Here is a 27968-nt window from a genome sequence, read left to right as displayed (position 1 = left end):
AAAAATACTGCTTCACAAATTTTATTTTGTAATACATTCTTCCAGAACCTGGTTCATTTTTCCAGTTTTGTAGAAAAATAGATGTTCCAGCCACCATTTACTGAACTGTCTAGTCTTTAAGACCAATCAATATGTTCCCTGGAAAGATGAATAAATCTTATGACTAACCCATTTTCTTAAAATTCTTTAAAACAAAGAAATAACCTTTTTGTTCTCCCAAAGCACAGTATTTCAACAGCAGCAGCCAACATGGGGTTTTCAGCAGCTTAACTTTACCCCCTATATAAAGCTTTGTATAAACCAGTGATTTTACTACAAAAACACTGTCCTTGAAAGAAAGGAGTGGCAGTCAGACATCAATGCAAAACTTGGAATGATTAGGTCATAAACATGGCACTTACAAAAGGGTAGCTTATTTGAATATACCACTTCAGAGTGGTTATTGTTCTGTTCCCTCAACTTTTATACCCACAAAAAAAAAAGAAAACTTTCTTTTAAAAAAAAAATCCACCTTGAATGTAAGTTTATAAAACTATATCAGAAATGCCTTGTACCCAAAACAAGTGCTTAAAAAAAAACTGCTAAGCAACTCTTACAATTCAGATATATTTTTATAACATCTAAGGCTGCAAGAGTCCTTATATTCAGTAGCTCTCTGGCTTAAGACGACCTCCATCTCCTTCACTTACAAAGCGCTTTCTGCCCCTGTTAAAATAAACACAATCATAAAATTTAATACAAAATTTTATTAACTACAAATTAGAATTAAAATCTTTTTTTTCTGTATACCTAACACAGCAAAAGAACCCCCTCTTGGTACATAAAACTTTTTTTTTTTAAAAAGGGGGAGAAAGGGATCCATTTTTCTAGCAATTTCTAGCAAGTGTTTTTTTCTGTTCAAATTTTCATATTTAAGCTGAAACTGAAGGTTGTTGAAAAAAGTTTGAGCATTTTTTTTAAAACAAATATACAGTTTGAAATAGCTAGCTGCCTTATATGCCACTTAAACTCACGGAAATTTTTTAGAAAAAATTAGTCCTATCTAAAATTCTACTCACCTTACACATTTCACTGTACATTTTTGGGCCTCCTACTAATACCTAATTGATCTTGGCCAAAGTTCTATTCCATATCACCATGGGTCTAAATTGGAAGTAGCTTCAATTCAAGAAGAAATGGGACTAGAACAATAAAGCATGGGAATCATTTTTTTTGCTTTGGGATTTTATTAAGCCTAAGACCAGGGTGGAGAGGCCAGAAGGTCCCAAGTTCTTATGTAGGGATAAAATTTGCCTTGCCAAATTGCTCAAAAAAGGTCAAGAAGAATATTCAGATTAAGCAATATTTTAAAAGGGGTGTGGCTGGGATGGCTCATTCCTTTTCATTTGGCATGCCCCAGGGATAAAGACTGATTACTGATCATTAAGCAGAGTAGAGGTGAATAAGGGCTAGCTATAGATATATATAAGCATGAAAGTGAATGCGCATTCACTAACTTCTATAGTATACACAGTGGCTTCTACTAGCAACAGAACATCTGACTATATTTGGCAAAAATTCCAGGGACTTCCAAACCCTGATTTATATGAGCATGAAGGAAAAATTGTGTCACAATCTACCAACATTTACAATCTTTTTTTTAAAACCCTTACCTTCCATCTTAGAATCCTGTGTATTGGTTCCAAGGCAGAAGAATGGTAAGTGCTAGGCAATGAATGGCTTGCCCAGGATCACCCTTATGGAGTAATCTGAGGCCAGATTTGCATCCTGGGCCTCTCATCTGTAGGCCGGGCTCTCTATAAACTAAGCACCTAGCTGCCCCCATTTATGATCATTATTAAAAGGATGCCATAACATAGGTCTTACTGGATACCATAAAAATCAATCTATTGGCTTCATTTTCTCTACCCCCATATAATCAGTGGGATTCCTTTCCATCCTGAAATTTATTAAAGGAAAAGTAGTCTGTACCCGAAGCAGGAAGATTTCTAGTATTCTTCAGCATTTAAGTGTCAATAGTGTTCTTTCATCTTAGAAGATACTCAAATCCTAAAATGAGCTCAGATAAAAATTAACTTTAAAAGCTATTCTCAACCTAATTCCAGTTAGAAGTTTTGTGGTCTGATATATGAAAGCCAAATCTTATAGTAAATAAATCCAAAAAATACTTTACTTCTAAATCTGAGGTATTAAGAGAATTTAACTTCAAATACTTATTTGTGGCAATGAACATATTGTTTGTTTCTTATCATCAGTAACACAGGGTAGAGATTAGCCCAAGAGTAGTAAAGAAGAAATCTACTCACTTTAAGAAACATGAATATTTTAAAAGAAAATTCAAGATCCTTCATGCTTAAAATTAATTAAAATTATGTCAATCTTTAAAAGCACTAAATAAAGTAAAACACCAAACAGAACAGAATGTACCTATCTTGTTTGAAGGATAAAGCCCAAAATAGTCCTACTCTCCTCCAAACCTTGGATTGATATGAACCTATTATAAATGTAAAAGCCTTCCAGGTCTCTATAAAGCTAAAATAATTTTAACTTCATTAAATTTACTTTAAGACAAAGGAAAATTCTCACTCATCATGGTTTCAGAGAGCATACTTTTGTAACCTTGAAGAGTTGACATAATATGCTAGTCTTATAGATTATATCTTCTCTTGGCCTTCTGGAATATATTATTGTAGGATATATACATATATATGTGTGTATATATATATATATATATAGTAGGTAATACTTATAATGTTACATAAAAGAAAGAAGCAATTCAAAATACCTTGAAGGACAAAGATCTCTGAGTGGTTTGGAAATTATTCCAGCTTGAAAACATTCTTCTACAAATCTCTCAAGCACAGAATATGAATGTGGAACATCCAAGTTAATGTCTGGTATTTCACTATAAATTCTCTCATAACCCTGGGAAAAATATGATTTATTCATTACCTATAGAATATTAATCCATTCAAATTACAATGCTACATAACACAATCAACCGGTATGTCATAAAATGGTATTTAAGGGCAAATTCTCATGATTTAAACTGGTACAGTATGCTCTTTGGAGAATAAAGAAAAATGATTTCTCTTTATAAAATCTTCATCACATTCATGCCATTTTTACATAAGACTTATATACTGAGATCAGACAGAAGTCTTAATGAAGATGAACACTATTAATAACAGATGTTAGGTAAGTAATGATTCCTTTCACCCTACTGTTTCACCAAAGACTTGGATAGTAAAATAGAAGACAAGAAATATAAACTAAGACCTTAAACTTGTCAAATTATTTCAAGAATACATTAAAGGAAAAGTATGTACTTTAAAACTTATAAATTGTTCATTGCTGTCTACAGACACGTTTCTTTATCTTAGGGGGAAAATACAGATTCACAGTCACATATCCAAATAACTTCATACAAAGGACAAACTGAGACTTCATCACCCTATAAGTAAGTCACATTCAACATCCCTATAACCAAAGACAAAAGAGACCTAACAGCATAACTGGCAGCAAAACCCTTAAAATAGATAATTAAAATCTTTCAAGTTAACAGAATACTTACTCTCTTCATTTGGTCCACAGTAATGGTAGATGATTTCCAAAGGGATTTTAATAAATCCAATACCATCTTAAATGTGCTTTCTCCAGTTGACTCCAGAACCATCACAACCGCCTAAAATAAGTCCAAAGTTTAATCAATAATTTGAGTTGGAAACATTGTCTTCAGTATTAAACAAGAATAAAAAAAATAACTCTCTTAATACTATTGTTAGAAGAAAAGAGAAAGAGAAAATAATGTTAGCATTGTCCAAAAAGTTTAACACTTAAAGAGTCCTAAAATTTCACATCAGTCTTACTTCATACACAAGTTCATGGTGAAAATGAGGTACTTCTAGTTCTTTAAGGCAATGTTCAGCTTCAGATATATCTCCAGAAAGTAAGTATTCTTTCAGCAGCATGTCAATCTGTTAAGATTTAAAAATTAACAAGTAATAAATCGACATTTTCTAAAACTTCACTTTTGCCTAAATATACTTATTCCTTTCCACTAATAATCCCTTATTTTATGACATTTACTCCATAATGTAACTTACTCTGAATCTAGTAAGAATAAAGTAATTGTATGTCTAAAAATTGAATAGAATTTTTAAATAATAATTTTTAAAACTCTTTTCAAATCTAAACATTAATAAGTGAACTGTGGAAATAACTTCTTACTCCGTGACTTAATGATTTTTAAAGAAGTCAAAAATATTTGAGAAATTAAAATATTTTATAAGAAGACATTTTACTGTATACTAGTATCAAATAACACTTGAGTTTCTGTTATAATTTGTTCTTTTACTTTAATTGTTGGGGGATGCATGTTTGTGTGTGGCATATATATTTTCTCTTCAGAAAGAAAATCTGAACTACCACTAGAGGGCATATGTCATACCAGAGTAAAATTTTAGTTGATTCTGAAATGTTTTACTATTAAAAATAAATACTTAAGAAGAAAGCAAAGTATTTATAGTGCATTACTAAGTAGAACAGATTTCCATTTAAATGATGATCCAATCCATTTCCAACTGCCATTTTCAACAGAATGGTATAAGCATCTCAAACCATAATAGAACTCACTTTTCTCCTAAAATACACCCCTCTTCTAAACTTCCAGATTTCTATTGAGAGCACCATTATCCATCAGATAACCAGGTTTGCTCTCAGTATTAAACTCAACTTTTCATTCTCCTTCATCCCACATATCAAATCACTGTTTCTACTTCCACAACATTTCTTGAATCCATTCTATCCCCTTCACAAAGCTTAATGCAGACATATCACCCTAGTTCAGGCCCTCATTTTTCTTTCAGTTGGACTATTGCAAAAGCCACTTAATTGGTCTTCCTGCCCCAAGTCTCCCCTCCACTCTAATCCAACTTTCAAAAAATTGCCTAGTGATTTTCCTAAATAATCCATGCCACTTCTCTAATTCAAATAAATAACTAAACACAAAGGAGGGGGACCATCAATGATTCCCTATTATCTTTAGGATAAAATACAAATTTTGTTTGGCTTTTAAAGATCTTGCAAACTGGCCCCAACCTACCTTTCATATATTACTCCCCTTGCTTTCTCCAGTTTCAAGTTACCTATGTTCAACTTTGAATTCCAAAGGGAAGGAGGCAGACAGGGGGCTGCCAATGGATGAGGAAAGGGGTCAACACACTGTTTAACAACACAGATAAATACCTGTATCCAGCATATACAGATGGAAGAGGGTGCATGTGCATGTGTGTGCATGTGTGGCACCTGATTATGGAATTACTGGTCTTATCTTCAACAATATAGGCCACTCTGCAAAGCCTTCCATCTAAAGCAAGTTATACAATTAACTGCCCCATCAGAAAGTAGTACTTTTTAGTGTGCTATTTGTTAAATACAACTGTTTTTTACTAAACAATCTCTGTTGGAAGGAAAGGAACAAATAGAATTTAACTTAATGTGAAGAGATAACGCCACACAACTCATAAACATAATATTTATATTTTAGAAAGGTAAAAAAATATGCTTTAAATATACATAATTTGAAAGCACATTTCTTTACTTACAATCCACACAAAGTGGATTACATAATTCAAATGAGTCCAATGACAGAGAATACTTTTGCTAAGACTTTAATAAAATTCATCTATTTAAGTCAGTTTTTAAAAGCAAAATTACAAAAAAACTCAGATTCAAAACTAAATACAAAGCATTATAAAAAATTCTAAACAACAATCAAGAACCAGCTACATGCCAAATTAAATCAAAATTTCTCCCAAAAAGGATAATTTTAAAAGTAAAATTAAGTACAAATATTTATTAAAGTAACCTCAGACAATAAACATTTCATTACCTCTTTAACAAGATGATTGACTGATTGCTGCCCACCTCCAGAACCCCACACACTATCTTTACGCTTTCCACCTTTTGTCATGCTCAGAAGCACTGTAGCTCTGTCCAGAGCAGCTCTGCCAGGAAAAAAAAAGTGTAAATTAAGAAACTTCATACAATACAAAGGGGTTTTTAAAATTATTTTAACAAGATTGGCAAGTCCCATAATAGTGAGAGGAATATCATGAAACAGGTGAATACAGAAATCTGTTTTTTATGACTTAATTCTCATGCTTCTTTTTTAACAAAAAGAGCAAAAGATTATTAAAAATAATTGAAGTCTTATCTAAATTCAGAATAAAATATGGAAATTTTAGTAATTGGGTAAAAAGAAACACAGCATAATTTAGTTTGCTTTTACTATGGGGTAGTCATCTAAATCAGAGCCTTCCCACTGTTGAACACCATTTCAACCTATGATAAAGCTTCCTTAGACATAAAGTAAATATCTTGAATTAAAATTTCAGCTTCATCTAAGAAAAGCCCTTATGTAACAGGTCTTTTATCTCTTCTGACTTGCAATCATTGGACAAAAAATGTATCTTGGACTCTAAGTCAAAAACATAGATATAATTCATCATATAACTCAAATTTCTATATTAAAAACATTAAGTGGAATTTTTTAAAGTTCATCTTAAATGTTTTCATGGAAATTGATCATAATATAACAGAGCAGGAGGCAGCTGGGCAAGTCACTTAATCCCCATTGCCTAGCCCTTACCACTCTTCTGCCCTGGAACCAATACACAGTATTGATTCTAAGACAGAAGATAAGGGCTTAAAAATAATAATAATAAAACAGAGCACAGCCTTCCTGCTGGCAACGTCCACAGATTTTTGTTCATTGAAATCTCCCTGAGAAAATTCAAATGGGTTTTCTTTTGTGATTTTAAATTCTGAATATGAAAACAAATGATCTTACTTACCGAGCTTGAACACAATCTACAGTTCCTTTGTAGCTATCAATGTAAGTATTGCATAAAATTCCATCTCCAACAGCTCTAGCAATAAATTGTCCCACCAACTATAATGGAAAAAAAGGAACTAGATAAAAATTTATCTAATAAATATTTGTGTAAATAAGTATTAAAAAATTAGTATTTCTCAATTACACGAGTAACCAAAACATTTTGAACTTATATTAAAAAAATCAAACAAATTTTCAAGTTAAGAAAGTCAATGGTAAACCTACAGAATTTTTAAAAGCCCAAGAAAGAAAAATATGTACACTTTTCTGAATAAATTATGGTAGTCATTCTTTTTTAAAAAATGAAGAAGAGAATAATTCCATTCTCTCCTCTCTCCTTTGGCAGCTTGTCTCGCTAATCTAAATCTCCTTCTAATCATTAGCTTTTCCCCTGATCTTTAGAAATGATCAGGTCTGCTTCCACCCTAATAAAAATAAAAATTTTAAATTTCATTTGATCCTATTATCCCCTCTTCTTCCCTTTCACAGATAAATTCTTAGAAGACAGTAGTCCATCACACTTCCTCTCTTCTTACTCAAGGAATCACAGAATTTAAGAGTTGGAAGGGACCACAACAACCATCTATTCAGTCTAACAAATTACAACACTATTCCACTATTTGATAGCTCATATTTCTTGCAATTTGGCTTCCAAACTAATCATGCAACTAAAACCTGCTCTCAAAAGTTACCAATGATCTCATGTTAAATACAGCAGTCTTTTCTTAAGCTTCATCCTTTCTTGACCTCTGCAACATTTAATACTATTAACAACTTTCTCCTTCTAAATAATCTCCCCTCTCAGTTTTCATGATATTGGTCTCCTAAATTTGTCTCTTACTTCTCAACTACTCCTTCTCAGGCCTCTTTGTTGGATCAGAGTCATACATTCATTTATAAAATCTAAAACTGTAAGTCAGAGGCCATCTAGTTCCAGCTATTCCTTTTACAACTGAGTATGCCAAAGTCCAAAAAAGCTAATTGACTTGCCCAAGGTCACAAAGCTTTTAAGTGATGGATGATTACCAAAAAAAAAAAAAAAAAAAAAAAAAAAGAGGGAAAAACACATGTCCAACAATGGAAGAATGAACAAATCACAGTACACGAACATAATGGAATATTAATACATGATTTTTAAAACTCTGGTCCAGATCTGAGGTTTTATTAGCATAAAGAATTCTACACAAGTTAATCCACTCTTATCAAAGCAGATCACCAACCTCTCCACAACTTAGTTCTAGAGAAATGGAAGGGGGAAATGGGGGGGAGGGGGGGCACACCACTAAGAAATAATTTACCAATTTACTCAGCATCATAAAACCAGTATGGCACAGGGAGGATTTAAACCCAAGTTGTGCTGACTCCAAACCCAGTTCTCTGTCTCTAGTCATACCACCATACTGCCTCTTATAGAAGAAATTTAAATATTAAGGAAAAAAACATGAAATAATGAAAAAAATCAATTTTTTTCATAAAAATATGAATGACTATAAAAAGAAACGGTATCAGTAAAATCTCAAAAAAAAAAAAGGAAAAAAGATACCAAGCAAACTACTACTATGTTTTAATAAGTATATCTAAAACCTTAAATAATTGGGAATTTAGTTTAATATTTTATCTTTATTTGAATATTTGCTTTTGATGACAGTTACTAAGTTTAAAAAATTTAAATACAAATCAAAAATTATTTTTAAATGATAACATCTGAATATTATCTTTTATCTTCATTAATAAATTAAAACCTCAAATTTTATGTCTCAGATACACTCTATTACTGTTATCAGTCATTTTCATTTTGTGAACTCAGAATATCTATTACAATACAATATTAAAAATAGTGTTTTATTTCATGCCAATTCTTCATCTAGACTGGCAAAATAAAGTGAACTCTATATAGCAAACTTATTTAAATTGACCTTTTAAAAGAACTTTTAAAGGCAAACTTTCTTTAGCCATTGCTTTTTTATCTAAGTCTCCCACAATATTTTAAAATTAGAATTATACTATTTAAGCAAATAAAATTAAACTTGATTCTTAAAGTCAAATAAGTAGAGCTAGGAATACTATAAACACACTGACTATAGTAATATTAAAAAAAGGCAAGTAAAATAAAACTTAAAACCCAGCTTTTGGGACAAAAACCCACTATTTGACAAAAACTGCTGGGAAAACTGAAAATATAGGAGAGACTGGGTCTAGATCAGTGATTCCCAAAGTGGGCACTACCGCCCCCTGGTGGGTGCTACAGTGATCCAGGGGGGAGCAGTGATGGCCACAGGTGCATTTATCTTTCCTATTAATTGCTATTAAAATTAAAAAAAAATTAATTTCCAGGGGGCTAAATAATATTTTTTTCTGGAAAGGGGGTGGTAGGCCAAAAAAGTTTGAGAACCACTGGTCTAGATCAATCTCACACACTGTATCCAAGATGAATTCAGAATGGGTGAATGACTTGAATATAAAGGAAGAAACTATGAGTAAATTAGATGAGCACAGAATAGTATTCTTGTCAGATGTCTGGGAAAGGAAAGATTTTTAAATTACCAAGCAAGAATTAGAATTACAAAATGTAAAATAAATAATTTTTATTACATTAAACTAAAAAGTTTTTGTACAAACAAAACCAATGCTGCCAAAATTAGAAAGGAAGCAACAAATTGGGAAAAAATCTTTATAACAAAAAACTCAGACAAAGGTCTAATTATTCAAATTTATAAGGAGCTAAATCAATTGTACAAAAAAATCAAGCCATTCCCCAGTTGATAAATGGGCAAGGGACATGAATAGGCAATTTTCAGATAAAGAAATCAAAACTATCAATAAACACATGAAAAAGTGTTCTAAGTCTCTTATAATTAGAGAAATGCAAATCAAAACAACTCTGAGGTATCACCTCACACCTAGCAGATTAGCTAACATGAAAAAAAAGGCAAGGGATGAGATGTGGCAAAATTGGGACATAAATGCATTGCTGGTGGAGTTGTGAACTGATCTAACCATTCTGGATGGCAATTTGGAACTATGCCGAAAAGGCTTTAAAAAACTATCTGCCTTTTGATCCAGCCATAGCACTGCTTGGTTTGTACCCCAAAGAGATAATAAGGAAAAAGACTTATACAAAAATATTTATAGCCATGCTCTTTGTGGTGGCAAAAAATTGGAAAATGAGGGAATGTACTTCAATTGGGGAAGGGCTAAACAGATTGTGGTATCTGTTGGTGATGGAATACTATTGTGCTCAAAGGAATAATGAACTGGTGGAATTCCATGTGAACTGGAATGATCTCCAGGAATCGATAGAGTGAAAGGAGCAGAACCAGGAGAACATTGTACACAGAGACTGATACACTGTGGTACAATCGAAAATAACAGTCTTCTCTACTAGCAGCAATGTAAGGATCCAGAGCAAGGCTGAGGGACTTATGAGAAAGAAAACTAGCTACATTCAGAGGAAGAACTGTGGGAGGAGAAACACAGAAGAAAAACAACTGCTTGATCACATGGCCTGATGGGGATATTATTGGGGATGTAGACACTAAACGATAACTCTAGTCCAACTATCAATAATATGGAATTATGTCTTAATCAATGATACATGTAAAGCCCAGTAGAACTGTGCATTGGCTACGGGGTGGGGGAGGGGGGGAATGTTGGGGGAGAGGGAAAGAGCATGAAACATGTAACTATGGGAAAATATTCAAAATAAAAATAAAAATAAATAAATAATGCTTAATTCAGGCCACAGGATGTTTCATTACTTTAAAATGAACTATGAACATTAGTCAAGTGAGTTGAATTTTTACATACATACATACATACATACATACATACAACTAAAATTTTGGTTATAGTACCATATGGCAGTTTAGTAAGGCAATATGAACAGGGTGTAACAATATGTTATTATCACAAGAAACATACAAACCTGTGGTGCTCTAGGAGTATCTAATGCTAATTCAGGTAGTTCTTTAAGCAATTTATCAAATGATTTTTCTACATCATTTGTGCTGACTACTGTCCCACAAAGGTCAGAAAGGAGCTTAGATGTCATTTCTCTATGACTGGCCTTTCCCTCCAAGGCCAAGGACACTGCCAACACTGGTACTCCACTTTTCATCTCACCAAGATTTAAATCCCTTAGCATTTCCTAAAACAGAAAAAAATATAATACATTCTATAAAACCATAAAATGATTCATATTTTAAAATCAAACTTCTGGCATAGTAATTCTTACTATAGAACAAAAATTCTTACTTATTGACTAATTTTACCCAATGAGCACTTTTCCCCTTTATCCAAACAACTGATCAAGTTTTTTTGAGTTTTTAATGCAACCTTAAGTAATGTGAACATTCCTATACCTCCTGAAACATCTGAAGTGCATTTTCAAAAACTACAAAATAGGGGGCAACTGTGTAGCCCAGTGGATTGAGAGCCAAGCCTAGAGGCAGGAGGTCCTAGGTTCAAATCTGACATCTGGCCTCAGACGTCCTAGCTGTGTGACCCTGGGCAAGTCACTTAACCCCCACTGCCTAGCCCTAACTGCTCTTCTGCCTTAGAACCAATATACAGTATTGATTCTAAGATCGAAGGTAAGGGTTTAAAAAAAACAACTACAAAATAGGGTTTCAATGTTAAGGCACACTCAGTCTTCTAAACCCACAATGATAGTATTAGCTTTCAGTGTGCATAGATATGTATCCATTCAACCACCAATAACCAATTTTGTGCTATTACATTACTTAAGGCACTTTTATATGGCACTTGCCCTTCCTCTGAAGTTTTCCCTTCAATTGAAAAAGAATTAGGTCATCACTCTTATCTATATATTCCATTAAAAAACAGATGTCTTGTCATCCAGGACGATTCATTTTTCAAAGAATTGATTAAAAAGATATCAATTAACTTTTTCCTAATTTTATCAAGGTAATATTGATGAAAGTATTAGAATCATAGACTACTAAATTTTGAAAAATTATTTTAAATCTGAAATGTTCTCTTTCACATAATAAAAACCCAGCAATGCAAATTCAAAGAAGGTCCAAGACAACAGCCTTAAAATTATTATTTCAGTATCTTCCTAACATAATAATCAGCTGCAAATAACTGTTTTGGTGAAGACAGTTATTAAACAAATTGTTCATGTAATAGCAAAGAGGTTATTCAATTCAAAGCTGTCTTTAATATGAGTTAGCTCTCATTAAGTCAGACCAATTAGGACAAGGCCAATTTAAGTGATAATTCTGAATTCAAAGTCTAATCTTCAAAATGTGTATGATTTCATAAATGTGATTATTTTCCTCTTTTGGATGCTATTCTCAACTTACCATGTAGTTTCAAGGGTTGCCGGGGCAAAAAAATACACTGCTTGGTAACCAATCTTTTGGTAATAAACACCAAAACAATCTCCAGTTCAGCCAGTACACAAAGCCCTTCCAACTCAGATCTGCCTCAGTCTCCCAAAGGTACCATTAAAAACCAAAGTCCTTCAACTCTAGAATTAAGCATCTGAGTAGGACTTCAGAGGAAACTGCATTACTTAATATTTTGAAAAATGTCATTTCCTTACTTTCAAGCATGTAATAACATGGATACCTGTAGGGTTCCAGGTATGAGCTAATCATGAAAGTATTCAAGATATATTCAAAAGCTGACTCTTATTAGCAATATACTCATGCACCAGACTTATGGATATAATTCTTATATTTCACATGACTGATTTCTTGATCCTTGTAATAAAGTGGAACCCTAATCTTATGGTATTCTGACTCCTCCCCGCACCTGCAGTCCAAAGGTCAAATGAACCTCTGGGCTGGGCCCTGACTTCTACATTATCTTAGCCTCCACCTCCTGGATCTTGTGGTTGTTAACCAAATCAATATTAAATTCTCTACCATGTCACATGATTAACTATCTCCCATTCCCCATTTCCTAAATCTGCAATAAAAACTGGGTTCACATGTAGCTCTCTCTCATTCCATCAGAGGAGCATGAAAAAAGGAAATATATGAGAACAAATGTTTTAACACAGTATTCAAATGTAAGGGAATGTTAGGATGAAGACCTTCTATATTATCTCATAATCTGGTGCTCCCTAAACTTTAAATAAGTCATATTTGTAAATTTTTAAACATACTGCAACTTCATTAGTATCTCCATGTTCAAAATATTCTTGTATGATTGGTGTTAAAGTCTTCTCAAATGCCCTTTCATCCAAAGGTAGAACTACCGTTTCATACACACAGTTCTCCTAAAGAAAAAAAAAAAAAAAAAAAGATAATTGCACATACCTCAAAACACAAAATCCAGCCATTTATTTAACATCAAATTTATATTAATACAATTAGTCAATAATTATTCCAATTTAGGATAAGATACACATTTATATCACCATTAACTATTGTGGCAACTTGTTGTAGTAGAAAAAGGATAGGATTTGGAGTCAGAGGAATTGAATTCAAATCCTGGTTCTGCTACTTCCCACTTGTGGGTCCTGGGGCAAGTCACTTCATTTCTCTATGCCTTAGTTTCTTCATCTATAAAAATGAAAGTCATTGGAGTAGAGGACCTTTAAAGCATCTTCCATCCTTGAGCCTATGGTCCTTTGATTCTATGTTAAAATACCACTACAAAGTGATTTCTTTTTCATATTAAAGTCACATCTAGAATTAAAATTATTAGCCATATTAAACAATCCTTAAAAGTTAAAAAATTCAGTTATAAAGCCAAAATTAAGGCAGCATAGCTAGTTTTCATTATAAATTTAAAAAAATTTTTTAAACAATAAGTAGGGAAGGAACAGTGTTTACACAATGACTAAATGTTAAGCTCTTAAAACTCTTTGTACCAGAAGCATCCTTGTAACACTTCCAGTTGTGCTGGAGGTCTTTGAAGCAGGTATGGTTCAAATTCAAAATTTGAAAGGAAACTAAATTTACTCAAAAAACTTAAGTTTCTGAGTTAAATTGTAGATCAAGAAAACACTTAGTTCCTCTTTTTAGACTGATTTCCATTTGAACCACAAATTTTTCAGTAATTGTATTTACTGAGACTAGTAAAACATTAAAGAACAAGATCACAGTATTTGCTCCCACAGTCTTTAAAAAAGCCTGTATTTTTGTACTCTCTTAAAAATTATTTGCATTCCTAGACATTTTTAGTATAGACAATAAAAATCACAAAAACTACCTAGCAGACACCATCATACTTGCTTTAACATTGTTTTTTAATTTAAAATTATCCATTTTTTTCAAGAATATGTCATCCAGACTAAGGTAACAGAAAGACTGTTAGACTGGAGTCAGGACACATTTCTAGTCTCACCCACCAATCCTAACACCTTGCTTAGGTAGCTGTGTGTTTGGGGGCAAATCTCTTAGCCCATTCTTATATTCAGCGTCTCATCTATACAGAAAATTGAAAAAAGTTGGATCAATGATCTCATGTGTATCCCAACTCTTAAATTTTTATGATTCCATGCATGCTACAAAGGCAGTAGATTTTAATTTTGTTACAAAAACTATACCCCATGGATTCAGAAATCTACTAAGTTGTAAGCTCTAAGAGAATAGAAACTACCTGACTTATTTTCTCTCTAATAAATCATACTTAGATAGGTGCTAATTAAAATGTCTTTAAAAGAAGCATCAGTTAACTATGACTTTTATTAAGTCATGACATCCCTGGACCTTAGCTGAATTCAACAATCTGCAAGGTCTCTTCAAACTTTAATATTCTTTGAATGTGAAAATACTAAAGGCATCCATCCCCCCTTCTAAGTTTTTTGGAATTGAAGTTAGCATACAAGAATACTGTTGCTATATATAAATTCAATTATGATGATACATTTTAAGTTAATCTTTTTCTTGAGGAAATACTGTCTTTAAGAATATCCTACTTTTTTCCATTTATAATGTTGCATATACAATGAATCCAAAACAATAATTTCTTTGAATCTAATGTAAAATACTCTCTTTAAAGTAGTTTTATTGAATTAGATACCATAAAATAAGCTCTCTATTTTTTACTGTTTTAAAGTAAAGACCTCAAATTTAACAATTACCAAAAACAGTATATGTTAGACCTTAAAACAAAAGTCTCTAATGTTAGGGATTAGAAAATGTAAGTGTATTTCTCATAGACCCTAATCAATCCAAGTATGAAGAGTTAAACATGTGAGAATTAAGTTGCAATTAAAATAAGTATCTTCAAAGTTGTCACCATCTACATAATCATTCTTTTTAAAAGAAACTAAAGTCAAAAAGTCTAAAACCTAAATATTACCACATAAAAGTTGTCACCCTCCTCTCCAACTAGGAAGGCAAAGAAATTAAAATAAACAAAATTCTGACAATCAATTGCCAATCAATATGATTTATATGCATTTATATACCAAGTGCTCAGAATACAAATATAAAAGTGAGACTGCCCCTGCCTTGAAAGAGCTTAGATTCTAATGTACAAGTGTTTACTAACTACAATCTTTAAAATTGGCTTAATCTCTCCTCATTATCAATATCATTCCTAAACACTATGACTGAAAAAGTCAAATTATTCAATATAACTACTATGGAAAATAAGTAAAAAAAACATTTCAATCAAGTGAAAACATTCTAAACAAGGGGAACTATGAGACATTAATTTGATTATAATTAACTAACATTTTTAAAAATTATTATATACAAATAACTAAAAATTTTAAGTTACTATTATATATATACACATACATACATACATATATATGTATACATATATATATATGAAATTTCCCAATGACATTTTTTGTTGGAATGACAATTTTTTTAAACATTAATTACCTGGTCATCATCATAGTTAGGATCTTTAACATCTACTTCTTCCACATCATACACCTGACCAGGCGTACCCCATACACCTTTGCCTCCTGCACCACCTAATATAATGAGTTGAAAGTGAAAAAACAGTAGTACTCAGCAGATATTACATATTCATATGCCATCTTAATACTACTACTTGCAAATATTTTAACTGAATAAACACAGCCAGTATCAGTTCAATTGTATTTGGCAAAATCATCTTATTTGGGAAAAGATCCCTTCTCCCTTCTCTCTCTCACCCCTACTTCTCTCCCTCTCTCTCACATACACACACATATACACAATATTGGAACCAAACTATGGCAAAATGTGTCATGAACCAGAGAGCCAGGCCTAGAGACAGGAGGCCCTGGTTTCAAATCTGGCCTCAAATACTTTCTAGTTCTGACACTCTGGGCAGGTGGCTTAACCCCAATTGCCTAGCCCTTACCAAAATTCTGCCTCAAATTAACACTTAATATCAATTCTAAGAAAGAAGTTATAGGTAAAAAAAGATTAATAGGGATGAATGAAACTATTTCAATACATTTATACTCATGTGAACAAGGACAAAAGTGTTAATCATCTGGTCAATGAAAGTAGGAATACTCCAATCCCAGTTTCTATCCAATATTTTTGAGAAGATACACATGATTAAATCATGAAAGGCAAAGAGTAGTTATGTTGCATAAATAGCTTGTTTCCCTTTCACACATAATGTCTGAGACATGCACAGCAGTAGTATAAATCAGTACAGTATCAGTACCTAAAATATCTGCTTTATCTAATAGTATAGTATCTAATATAAAGCTGAATATAGATTCAATCCTTTAACTTTGCACATTTCATGAACATAAATGCCCAAGAGGATGAAGTAAACTTGAACATGTAAAAATAACAGACAGCATTCTGCTTATTCTATGTTTATATATTAAAAAAAAAACCACTTCCTCTGTTCCATTTCTTGCATCTCTTCCATTCCCAAGAGTAAAAGTCAGAAATACTAGGAAAAAACAATGTTTTTCTCTTATTCTCCTTTGAACTTAATCTATTACACCAACCTTTCTTTGGTAGTCCCCTTCCTTTCCCAGACCGGGACCGCCTGTCCAGCAACTTCCCCTTTGGACTGGTTGGTACAGTAACTCCACTTCTAAGAGCCTCTCCTCCATTATCACTCACAGAATCTCCTCTCCCCGAATCCCGGGAAGAATTCTTTCTCAACCGCCTCTTTGCTTTTGCATTAATTCTAGCTTCATTAATGGAGGATGCAGGAATCCAATTTCCATTTATTTCATTTTTTATTTCCTCAGTCCCAGCATTTTCTTCATCACCAGAAAACAGAGAGTCACTTAAATTATCAGATTCTCAAAGAGAAATAAAAAAAAAAATTCTTAGTATATGCTTAAATATCCATTACTAAAATACTTTAAGTCTATAAATAACTTACAAAGATGTTTTTTTCATTATTGGCATGCAACATAAATTAAATCACTTAATTTCACCAAACAAAATTAACTAAAACAAACCTTAGTCTTATTCATGTTCATTTTAAGCAAATATCTATAAGAACTAGCTACAAAACCAAAACCAATTATAAAAATCACTGAAGTTTAGGAGAATAAGGTCAAGCAAGTGGGCGGTTATCCTATAAAAATATCAAGTGTGGAATGCAAACCATTTGCACACATCCTGGCCTACAAAAAAAAAATGAATCAATAAAGAAACACACACATTTGAATGCCTGAAAATAAAAACAAACTCTAAATACCCATTGTATACTCCAGTGGACATAAATACTGCTGACCCCTGGCCAATTTTAGTAAATCATTCAGTCACTGAAAATTCAATGAAATGTTAACTCATTTGATGACTTACAATAACATACCAAGTACTCACTAGAGGCTAAACAAAATATTCTAATGAACCCATGAAAAAAGGAAAAGTGAAAGTTTGATGACTTTAACATTAGAAAGACAAGAATTTAAGAAAGCCTCAAAAGAACCAAGCTATGTAAATACAGTGAATTTTTTAACCACATAGCAAAAAAACAGTAGGATGAACATTTCTGTATCAATTATACTAATTATTACATAAAATTATATATGTATTGCATATGTGTACATGTTATGTATATATGTACACACATAAATCAATTGATGCTCCTAGTCCTTCTAATGAGTTACCTGAAGCTTAGTAATCTTTTTTTAAAGAAAAATCCTCTAAAATGTAATCATAACCTACCTTCCTAATTTTTTCAACTAATATATATAAAAATTCCACTCTAGTCAAAATGATTCACTTAATATTCCTTAAATAAAACAATGTACCCCTATCTCAAACCCCACCCAGAATCCTCTTGCTAGAATATCTGATTCACTACATTCTACTTATCAAAGTCCTATCCTTCCTTGAGATTCAAGATTCAATTAAAGGCCAAATCTTTTATGAAGCTCTTCTTTTTTTTTTAAACCCTTACCTTCTGTCTTGGAGCGAATACTGTGTATTGGCTCCAAGGCAGAAGAGTGGTAAGGGTAGGCAATGGGGGTCAAGTGACTTGCCCAGGGTCACACAGCTAGGAAGTGTCTGAGGCCAGATTTGAACCTAGGACCTCCCATCTCTAGCCCTGGCACTCAATCCACTGAGCTACCCAGCTACCCCCTATGAAGCTCTTCTTGGACACTTCTGACAAAAAATGATTTCCCTTTTCTGATGCACAATAACACCAAAAATACTTCAATTCATTGGGACTGTGTGCCATTAATATGGCACTTCTTATGCTGATACTGCTAGAGTTTTTTACATATATAGTCAATCTCCCTTATACCACTTTGTAGCCCCTAGCCCAGAGCCCTATAAAAATAACAGTTCACATTAACTAGTTTACATTCTTCACAATAATTCCCAAAGGTAGTAACCAATTAATTTCCCTACTCTGCAGATTAAAATGTTGAGGCCCAAGAAAGGTGACTTGTGCACAGTCACAGAGCTAGTATTATAGCAGTCGTATCATACTTAAACAGAGATCTCTGCCAGTTGCATACTGATTTAGAAAACTATAAACTAACATTATTAATGTTGTTTTGTATTTTTATTTATTTTGTTAAACATTTCCTAATTACATTTTGATCTGGTTTAGCTGCAAATTCTATAAAGCTATATCTTATATACAAGTCTCCTGATTTCAAATCCAGTGTTCTTTCAATTAAGATGACTAAATGGGCAAAGATAGCTCTCAATGTGTTTACTACATACAATGAGCATATGTTTAAGCTTTGAGGACACAGCTGTCATGGACTGAACTAGCTATCTGTGGTAGTTAGCACAAGTTATAACTAATGACTAGCTAGATAATTATATATTAATTTCCCAAAGTCCAAGAGAGTTTGACCATTTATGGACAGGTTTCTGTACATGGTTTATATTTATGTGGATAATGCAATATTTGCTTTTAACATCTTTTTTAAAAAGGCATACCATGGTTCTATAATGTGTACCTAAAACAGCAGAATTATACAATTATGGTGATATTTATGAATTAAATGAGGTATATGCTAATAGGTAGACCAAATATTCATAACTTTCTGACCCATCTTTACATAAATGCAAAATTATTCTAATCTGTATATTTGTCAAAGTGATGAGTCAAGAAGTACTTATTATGTGCTCATCACTGTACTAGGTTTAGTAAGAAACACCAAAGAATTATGTAAGATATGGCCCTTAACTGTATAGGATCTTTCATTATAACAACTAAGAGAATAACTAGCATACATAAAACAAGAGACAAGTATGAAACTATATGGTACAAACTTAAAAATTTCAGAGACAGGAGAGTGATTAGAAATAGGCTGGAGAAATTGGAGATTTAGTGAAAGAAAAATTGTGCTACTAATGACAGAAATGAAATAATTAGGAAAAATAAATCAGTTAAAGGGATGAAGATAAGTTCAGTTCTGGGTGTGTTGAGTTTGAGGTCACACTGAGATATTAAAGTTAGAGGCAGAGGGTAGGCAATTGAAAATAGAAGGCTATATAGTGCAGATGACAGATAAAGAGTTGAAGATGAAAATTTTAAAGACAAATTGAAGGAGAAAAAAAAAGAAAGGAAGTCAGGAGACGGGATTGTAGATTAACACAGTTACAAGACACAACAAAGAAAATTAGACAGGAATAGGGAAAGGAGTAAGAAAACTGAGAAAGTGTCATAAAAGCCAAGAGAAGAAAGAATTTTAAGACTGGGTGGCTCCACATAGATTGAATAATACATTTAAAATATATGATGTTCGTTTTTCAATTAAGCTAAGCTACTCATAATTAATCTTGAGGATACAAGAAAAGATTACAATATAATAATGTTTGAACTATTCTCAGGGTTATAATCAGAAAAAAATGTTTAGTACTTCAGTATCTATTTTTCCATTTACATATTCTTGTCCTTTCTTTCAATTTTTTGTATCTCCATTTATATGCCTGGAGAACACTGTTTCCATACATTTATTTTTAATGTCAACTCTATATATTACTTTGGTTTTTTTTTTAATCTATATGAGCTCCTTTTCTTAAGGTTTAATTTCACTTGTGTAAACTGTAATTTTATGAATACAATTAGTTGATCTGGTCTAGAGAAAACCAAAAGTCAAGCAACAAAAAGCTTTATTAAAGAATATAGTCTTTATTAAGACTTCAAAATAACTTTCTTCAGCATTCGTACTGATTTTTTTTCTCAAAATTCCCAAGTACTTCAATGAAAATAAGCAAAACTAATGTGATATTTATACTGTCAGATTCAAAGTTTAATTAGTCATATTTATAAACACTCACCAACACAAATACTACTAGGACAGCACTACTCCAAAATTCTGTGACAGGCCTAGTCACAGAAGTCACAATTTAACATATGGTTCTTAAATGGACCCTAAATGTGGTCATCTCTTTACTAAATAAAAGACCCCATTATAAGGTGGCAAGAATGACAAAAGCCACAAACTATGTGAAAACTGGACTCCTCCATAATCAATAAAACATACGTATTTCAAAGAGCAGGAGCACACATTTATGGGCAATGCAAATCCTTAAAACCTGAGGTTTTCTTCTAAGAAGTGGACATTTTTTCCATTTTAACTGTTCAATATATTAAAGATAAATACTAATCATCTCTCTAACATTATTAGTGACTTGCCAAAGGGTATTTTCAACCAAAATATTTTCCTAGCTCATTTTCACTGAAATTACTTCTAAAATGGCAAGACTTTTATGAACTGATGCAAAGTGAAATAAGAACTGGGAGATCTTCATGCATAGCAATAGCAATGTTGTACCAATACAATGATCCAGACAACTCTAAAGGACCTAACTCAGGATGGAAAAATGCTATCCACCTCCAAAGAACTGATGGACTCTTGAGTACAAACTGTAGTATCCATTTTCTCCCTTTCTTTTTTCTTCCCTTCTTTTTAAATTCTGCTAATATGTTTCATGATTTCATATGCGAATTTGATATTATATTGCTTGCCTTCTCTGGGTAAGGGAGAAGTTGGGAAAAAGAAAATTTGGAACTGAAAATTTTAAAAGAATTTTTAAAATAAATTCTAAAAAATTACTTGTAAAAAAAATGTATAGTTGCAAGTAGCTGTGAATTCAAAGTGTATACCAACATCAAAGTTGTACACACAGCTAAATAAAAATGTGACAACGTAAATATTCAGCAACATGATCAAGATAAAGAAGCTACAGAATTGTATAAAATATTTTATATTTTATGAATAGATATGAAATTATATGAATCATTTCATAAGTTCTAGAAAAGAATTTCAAACTCTGTATAGGGCCTTGAATACTAATGAAATTAAAAAAGTCTTTCAGAAAAATAGTAAGCTGAAAAGCTATTGATCAGTATAATGCAAAAATGTCATTACAGGGGGCAGCTAGGTGGCTCAGTAGATTGAAAGCCAGACTCAAGAGATGGGAGGTCCTGGGTTCAAATGTGGTCAACGACAACCTCCTAGCTTTCAGACCCTGGACAAGTCCCTGTTACCTAGCCCTTATCTCTCTTCGGCCTTGAAACCAATATAGCATACTAATTTCTAAGACAGAAGAGGTAATGGGTTGATTTTTTTAGTGTCTTTACAACTCTGCAAAACATCACCAGTGAAAACTGTAAAAATATTCAAAATTAACAAAAAAAAAAGCAACTGCATATTTTGACATTTACGCTTGTAATGTTCATCATGAAGATAGTTTTTTGAAAGCTACCAAAACATTATAGTTTTGAGATACTTTTAAAAAATAATTTACAGAAAACTATGAGTAAAGTTTTTATAAATTAACCAGAACCTATAGTAGGATATGATTTTTTTAAACCTGCTCTCCTTTATGTATTATATAATCCATGAAGAGTTTATCAATAAAGCATAATATATAGCATTGATAAAGAATAGTAACAAGGGTAAGGAATCATGTTTTATTTCTTAGTACAAATTTCCTATATAAAAAAAATCTACAAAAAAATTTGTTTAAACATCTCAGTCTAAATAAGGAGGAAAGTTAATAGAAGGGACATTTTCTTTAGTTAAAGAATTGGTTATTCAAATAAATAAGGAAGGGGCAGACAGATATCCTCTCTTCATGTGGTACACTCAAAAGTTTTTTAAAATCCTGATCAGATTACTATTATGCTTTCACAAAGGACATTTTGGCACAAGGTATTCTCATAAGATGTGGTTGAAAAACCAAATGTTATTACTTACCTGTAGGATGAACATTTAGTACTTGCTCATTTTCTACTTCCATCGTTGCTTAATTACACTTGCACTGATTAGACAAATTGATGGTAGTAATTTTTTAGAATCTATTAAAAAAAAAGAATGAAAAATAAATGGTGGTGGAACCTACTAGTAATAATTGAAATTACTTCAGTTTGCTGAACATTTAAGAAAGGAATCACAATATTAAATATTGTTTAGAGTTTCATTTGTTTTCATAGACTGTAATCAAATAATTGTTAGGACTGCTATTATCCTAGCAATTCCAGTTAATTAACACTAAAAGTGCCCAGATTTCATCGTGGGTTAAAAAACCCTTTAATTTAAAATAAAATGTGAGCAGTTACACACAATTTCTTTTCTCCAACAAAACCAAATCTCAAAGTTTCACACTGGGAGAAAAAGATGAATGCTCTTAAGCTTTCCCCAACATTAGATTATGGAAGTTATGAAAATACACAATATTCTGGCATAAAACATCATAATTTTAGTATAATACTTTGGTATCATCAATGAAAGTTATGTTGAATCTAAATTTTCTTATCTCTAACTGTTCTTATCCACTATCATTATCAGCAAAGTAGAAAATCAAGTTTATTTTATACATTTTAGCAAGGATATGTAAAAGCCTGATGATACTTGTATCAACTTTTCGAAGGGTTTTAGACAAATATCTAAGAGTTTTAAAATTCTCACCTTGGAAGTTTCACTTAAATCAAATACCATTTTTTAAAATCAATTTTATCAATTAACCTCATAGTGTACTGAGAGAAAAAAAACAAAATACCTAAAGATCATTTCCATCAAAATAATCAAGATATCATAATAACTGGAGTGTACAACCAAGAGGAATTACAGAATCTCCTTCTCTAGAGATCTTCACAGATTTTAATTTCTCATATGACTAAAACCTAGATGATGGACTACTCTATCCGTTTTGCTTTACATATGCTTTAATTACTTAAGCATATATTTAATAGTAGTCTTGCATAATAATAAAAAATAAATTATAACTCCATTAAATAGTATCTTTCTTCCAATATCAAATAGTTACCTCATCCAATCATTCAGAATTCCCCAGTGTTCTGAAGCACTAGTATTTTGTTAAGAGTATTCGCTATGCAGTTCTCACAATGGTGGGGAATCCAGATTGGCTGTTTAGTTTGTGAGGTTACTTTCTTTGTTCCTGGTAGAATGTTCCATTACAATCATTCCACTAGCAGTGTGCTCTCCTTTTAAAAAACAAAATGCACACATTAATGAAACTTCCTAGTATATTAGTTATGGACAAATACTTGTACTGGTTACAATACAAACTACTATTGGCTTAGGATAAAGAATATGGAATCATTCCTTATGGGAATCAGAGACCAAATTTGCCTTAAAACTATATTCTAATCTCAAAATAGTATATATTCCCCTTTGACCTAAAGAAAACATTAACTAGCCTAAGTAAACTGGCTTCTCCTTATAAACATGCTATAATTGTCAATTTAGAGTCCAGGCAGCTCTATGGCTTTAAAAGATGAATAAAATGAAGGTGTCACTTCTTTAATTTCCTAACAGTTAAAGGAACTAGTCACATATGGCCACTTTTTAACAATATGGTTGCCACCAACATGTTTAAAAAAGGGGAAAAAAAGAAAATGTAACTTTAGAAGGTATTTTTACATAAGCAAATATCCTGGAAAGATATAAAATTTAACAAATGATATTTGTTCTCATGTAAGATGACTGTCATTGTGTGTCCCCAAATCAAACTATACATACATTTGAAAACCCTTTTTTTTGCCTCAGTGGTTTTATGCATAATGATTAATCTGAAACTTATCTGCAGGTTCTTGCTCCAAGTACACACACATAAAGAACACAATGCTGAAGTGTCAAGAGGCCCTGAGACAATGTTCAGCTTCCCTACTTAGTAGCTGAGCAAATCATCTCAGTTCTCTGAGCCTCAGTCATCTTATTTTTAAAAGGCTCAAGATACTTTGCACTACTTAGTATGGTTCAAATAAGATACGTGAAAAATCAATTATCATTACTATTGGTATCTAAAAGTGACTATATAAAATGAAACAAATAAGTGTATATGTCCAACTCCAAATTTTACTCCCCAAATAAACATTTTGCTTTTGAGGCTAAATGACAATCTGCTTAATATACACATAAACTATATCCAGACTTTTCTAAATACATGAAATTTTGAAAAGCATAATGTATTTTATAAGCTAAAAATAGTGAATATAATTATTTTAAAGTACTAAAATATTATAGGAAAGAAATTAAATTGGATATCACTATGAGTATTAATTTGCATATTTATCTATTATAACTGGTCAAATTTGATTTCATTAATATAGAATTCCTACCTGTTTAAGCAATGATTACAGGTAAAAATTCAATCACAATTAATAGCAACATTCACTACTCTGACAAACACATAGAAAAGGTAGTCTAGCATCCTTATGCTTAATCTCTCTGGATCAGTGTTTTTGTATGTTTTAAAATGTCTTCCTTAAGTATACATTTTATGATAAGTTGTTTCTGTTTCTAAAAACTTAAAATAATTTGGCCTAAGAATCTAAACCCCACATCCTCAATACCAAACCACAAAACTGAGGTTTTTCTTTTTAAAAGTAGGCTTACAAGTCACCCCACTGTTTAAATAAAACAGTTTTCTTTCCTAGAATGTTCAACACAGACATATACAGAGTTTCACTAACCAAGATAGCTCCAAATAAAACAAAAGCAAGAAAATATTCTATTCCTTTTTCCTAAAAAAAACAAAAATTTCAGCATTTAGGACATATATGTGTTGAAAAATTATGTTAACATTCTCCAATTACTATCAAAACTTTTCTGAAAGATTCTTTTCCTCCCCTCCAAAAAGTCTCTGTGGGAAATAGACAAATGATATTTTTCAGCACTAATTTTTACCTCTTTGAGTTATAAATATTTGGAAAAAAACTGGTCAAAACCATTCCAAAGATCCTTGCAAAGTTTTACTTGGAAACTGATGAGCTTATTTTAGCATAAAGTTAAGGGAACAGATGCAAATAATCCAGAAATCAATACCTACTGTCTACTGGTGTTATCAAAAGTAGATATACTAAGCTCCCATACAGACACTGAAGATTAATAAAATTGTTTACAGATTGCTTTAAGTTTTAAATTTACTAAGGTAACTGGTAGTTCAGAGAAATATTTCTTGTTTTGGAGATGGATCTTAACTATTTTTACTTGCACTGATAGGAGGTTCATTTTATTTTGCTTTCTTAAAAAAGATATCAAAAAAGTTGGGAAGGAGAGGCCAAGCATTTACCTCTTTAGAACAGAAGATGTGGAGATGCTTTGATCCTCCCCAGGTCCTGGCCTTTATCTCAAAAAATCTCTCCCCTGCAAAACTAAGGCCTACTTCCTACAATCTTCACTCACTGGCAGTACACGAGGCACACCTTTCTGAGGAATAAAATGAAATCTCTCTCTCCTAATCTACGCCTCCTCTTCCCCACAAATCAATTCCTATTTCTGAGAAAACCATTGCATCCATCAGCAGGCTAGACCTCTGAATGGTTTCAGTTCATGAATATCTCTTTCTCCTGGATACTAGAGTATGGGGAGTGTGCCTCTTTCTACTCTTGCTGTAGATAGTTTTAAAGTCAACAAATACAAAAACTTCTACAGTCTTCTAAGGCTCCATGAAACAAGGCAGAGAAAAACAAGGTCTTCCACTAAGAATTTCAATCCTAGAATAAATAGCCTTTTCCTAAATTGATATATTTTTAAATGGGGCAGAAAAGAAATACAGGTACCCACTCAAATAAGACTTCCCCATCAAGCAAGGAAGATTGATTCTTTTAGGTCATTCCTTGCTAAACTGTGGAAAAAAGAAATTCTTTCCCCTCTAAAGGTTTTGAGGTTTGTTGGGGGTAGTAGGGGAGCAGTCAGTGGAAGCCAAGAAGGGGGAAGGAGTTTCTCTTATTGTTATAAGCCTTCCATGGCATGGAAGGAAGCCATGAGAGGAGGGCTCTCCCTTCTAAGAAAGGCTGGAATTGGGAAAGGGGAGTAGCACTCCCTGTAATGAAAACTGAGACAGAGAAGCTCTCCTTTCTAACGGGGGTTGTAACAGGAGAGGGAGGTCTCTCCTCTAACAGGAACTGTAAGAGAGGAGCTCTCCCCTCTAACAGGAGCTAGGAAATGGGAAGAGCTCTACCCACACCATAGGAACTGGAGGAAAAAAGAGTGATCTCTCTTCAATTAGGGCCTAGAGGGAGGAAAGAGGTGTTCACTCTACGGACGGCTGGGAGGAGTGGGGATCTCCCCTTTAATAGGCATTGGAAGAGGGAGAATTTTCTCCTCTAACGGGGGCTGGAAGGGAGGAGTCTTCTCTCTAACGGGAGCTGGAGAGAAATGGGGTGGGAGGGTCTCCTTACTAAACGGGGACTACACAAGAGTAAGAGGACCTCCCCTTCTACCGGGATGGAGGAGAGGAATACCTGAAAGGGGGCTTTCTCTTTTAATGGGAGCTGAACGGAGAAAGGCCTCCCCCTTTTAACAGAGGCTAGAAAAGGGAGGAGGTTCCCCCTCCTTCAAATGGGAATTTGGAGAAGAGAAGAGAGGTCGCCCCTCTAAATTGAGGCTGGGAGGATGATCCCCCCCTAACAGGGGCTTGGAGGGGAGAAATGGGTCTCTACTCTAAAGGAGGTTATAAGAAGGGTAAAAAGAAAGGGGTCTACTCTCTAAAGGATGCTGAAAGGGAGAAGGGTGATCGCCTTTCTAACGGAGGCTAGGAAAAGGGGTATTCTCCCCCTCTAGCGGGAGTTTGAGGGGGGGAAGAGTCTCCCCACTAATGGGGGCTGGAGATAAGAGAATGGGGGGTTCCCTCTAACGGGGTTTGGAAGAAGGGGGATCTCCTCCCTAGCGAGGGCTGGATAAGAGGAGAGGGACACACATACACACCTCTAACAGGGGGTTAGAGGAGAGAAAGGGATCTCCCTACTAAACCCGGTAAGAGAGAAGGGGGAGGTTTTGGGGGGGCGGGGCCCTCTCCCCTGAGCGCTTCGTGGCACGGGGCAGGGAAGGGGGAGGGAGGCGGGGAAACCAACCTCCCTGCAGTCGCCGGCGCAGTCGCAGTCGCAGGGGGCCGAAAGGCCTTCCTGGGGTCGGGGGGAGGGGGAGAAATGAGGATTTGGGGGAGGGGGTGGACACTCAGCAGGTCCGGGGCTCGGGCCTCCCCGTCCTTAACGTGCGCCCGCCTCAACCAGGGAAGAAAGGAGCCTGCCGGCCGCCCAACCGATACTAACCCCTCCTCGGGCCACCACCGCCGTTCTCACCGCTCCCGCGCCCCGCTCTGCCGCCGCCGCTGCCGCCGCCGCCGCTGCCTCCTCTTCAGCCGCTGCCTCTGAGGCTGCTGCTACCGCTGCCGCCTCCTCAGCGCCTCTCTGGCCTCTCTCGCTCTGTTTGTTTTTGTTTTGT

At 33.6% G+C, this 27968-nt stretch overlaps 1 protein-coding gene across 3 annotated transcripts; it reads right to left on the bottom strand.

Moving 5' to 3' along the window:
- Positions 1–5: 5 nt before the first annotated feature.
- PDCD4 (programmed cell death 4) lies at positions 6–27937 on the bottom strand. 3 transcript variants are annotated; one of them, XM_044665568.1, is made up of 13 exons: positions 27797–27937; positions 23548–23725; positions 22479–22579; positions 16794–17096; positions 15715–15809; positions 13035–13148; positions 10824–11045; positions 6858–6955; positions 5894–6008; positions 3870–3977; positions 3575–3685; positions 2786–2925; positions 6–705 (listed from the first exon to the last, which is right to left on the bottom strand). In XM_044665568.1, the coding sequence occupies exons 3-13, from the start codon at positions 22519–22521 to the stop codon at positions 645–647; spliced, it is 1410 nt and encodes a 469-aa protein (XP_044521503.1). In that variant the 5' UTR covers positions 22522–22579; positions 23548–23725; positions 27797–27937; the 3' UTR covers positions 6–644. The 3 variants fall into 3 exon arrangements, with proteins under 3 accessions (XP_044521503.1, XP_044521504.1, XP_044521502.1); XM_044665569.1 differs by lacking the exon at positions 23548–23725 and having other exon boundaries at positions 6–138; positions 597–705; XM_044665567.1 differs by lacking the exon at positions 23548–23725.
- Between the last annotated feature and the right edge of the window lie 31 nt (positions 27938–27968).

This window comes from Gracilinanus agilis, chromosome 2, assembly GCF_016433145.1.
Source record: "Gracilinanus agilis isolate LMUSP501 chromosome 2, AgileGrace, whole genome shotgun sequence".
Classification (NCBI taxonomy): Eukaryota; Metazoa; Chordata; class Mammalia; order Didelphimorphia; family Didelphidae; genus Gracilinanus; species Gracilinanus agilis.
Note: the sequence above shows the minus strand (reverse complement) of the source record. Positions and strands in the feature narration are given on the sequence as shown.

Coding starts and splice junctions, on each gene's coding strand:
- PDCD4 (XM_044665568.1), bottom strand. CDS start 22,521: ATGGAAGTAGAAAATGAGCAAGTACTAAATGTTCATCCTACAG. Junction 13,149..15,714: donor CTAACTATGATGATGACCAG/GTAATTAATGTT, acceptor TTTTTTCTTTAG/GAGAACTGTGTGTATGAAAC. Junction 706..2,785: donor AGAGATCTTTGTCCTTCAAG/GTATTTTGAATT, acceptor TTATTTTAACAG/GGGCAGAAAGCGCTTTGTAA.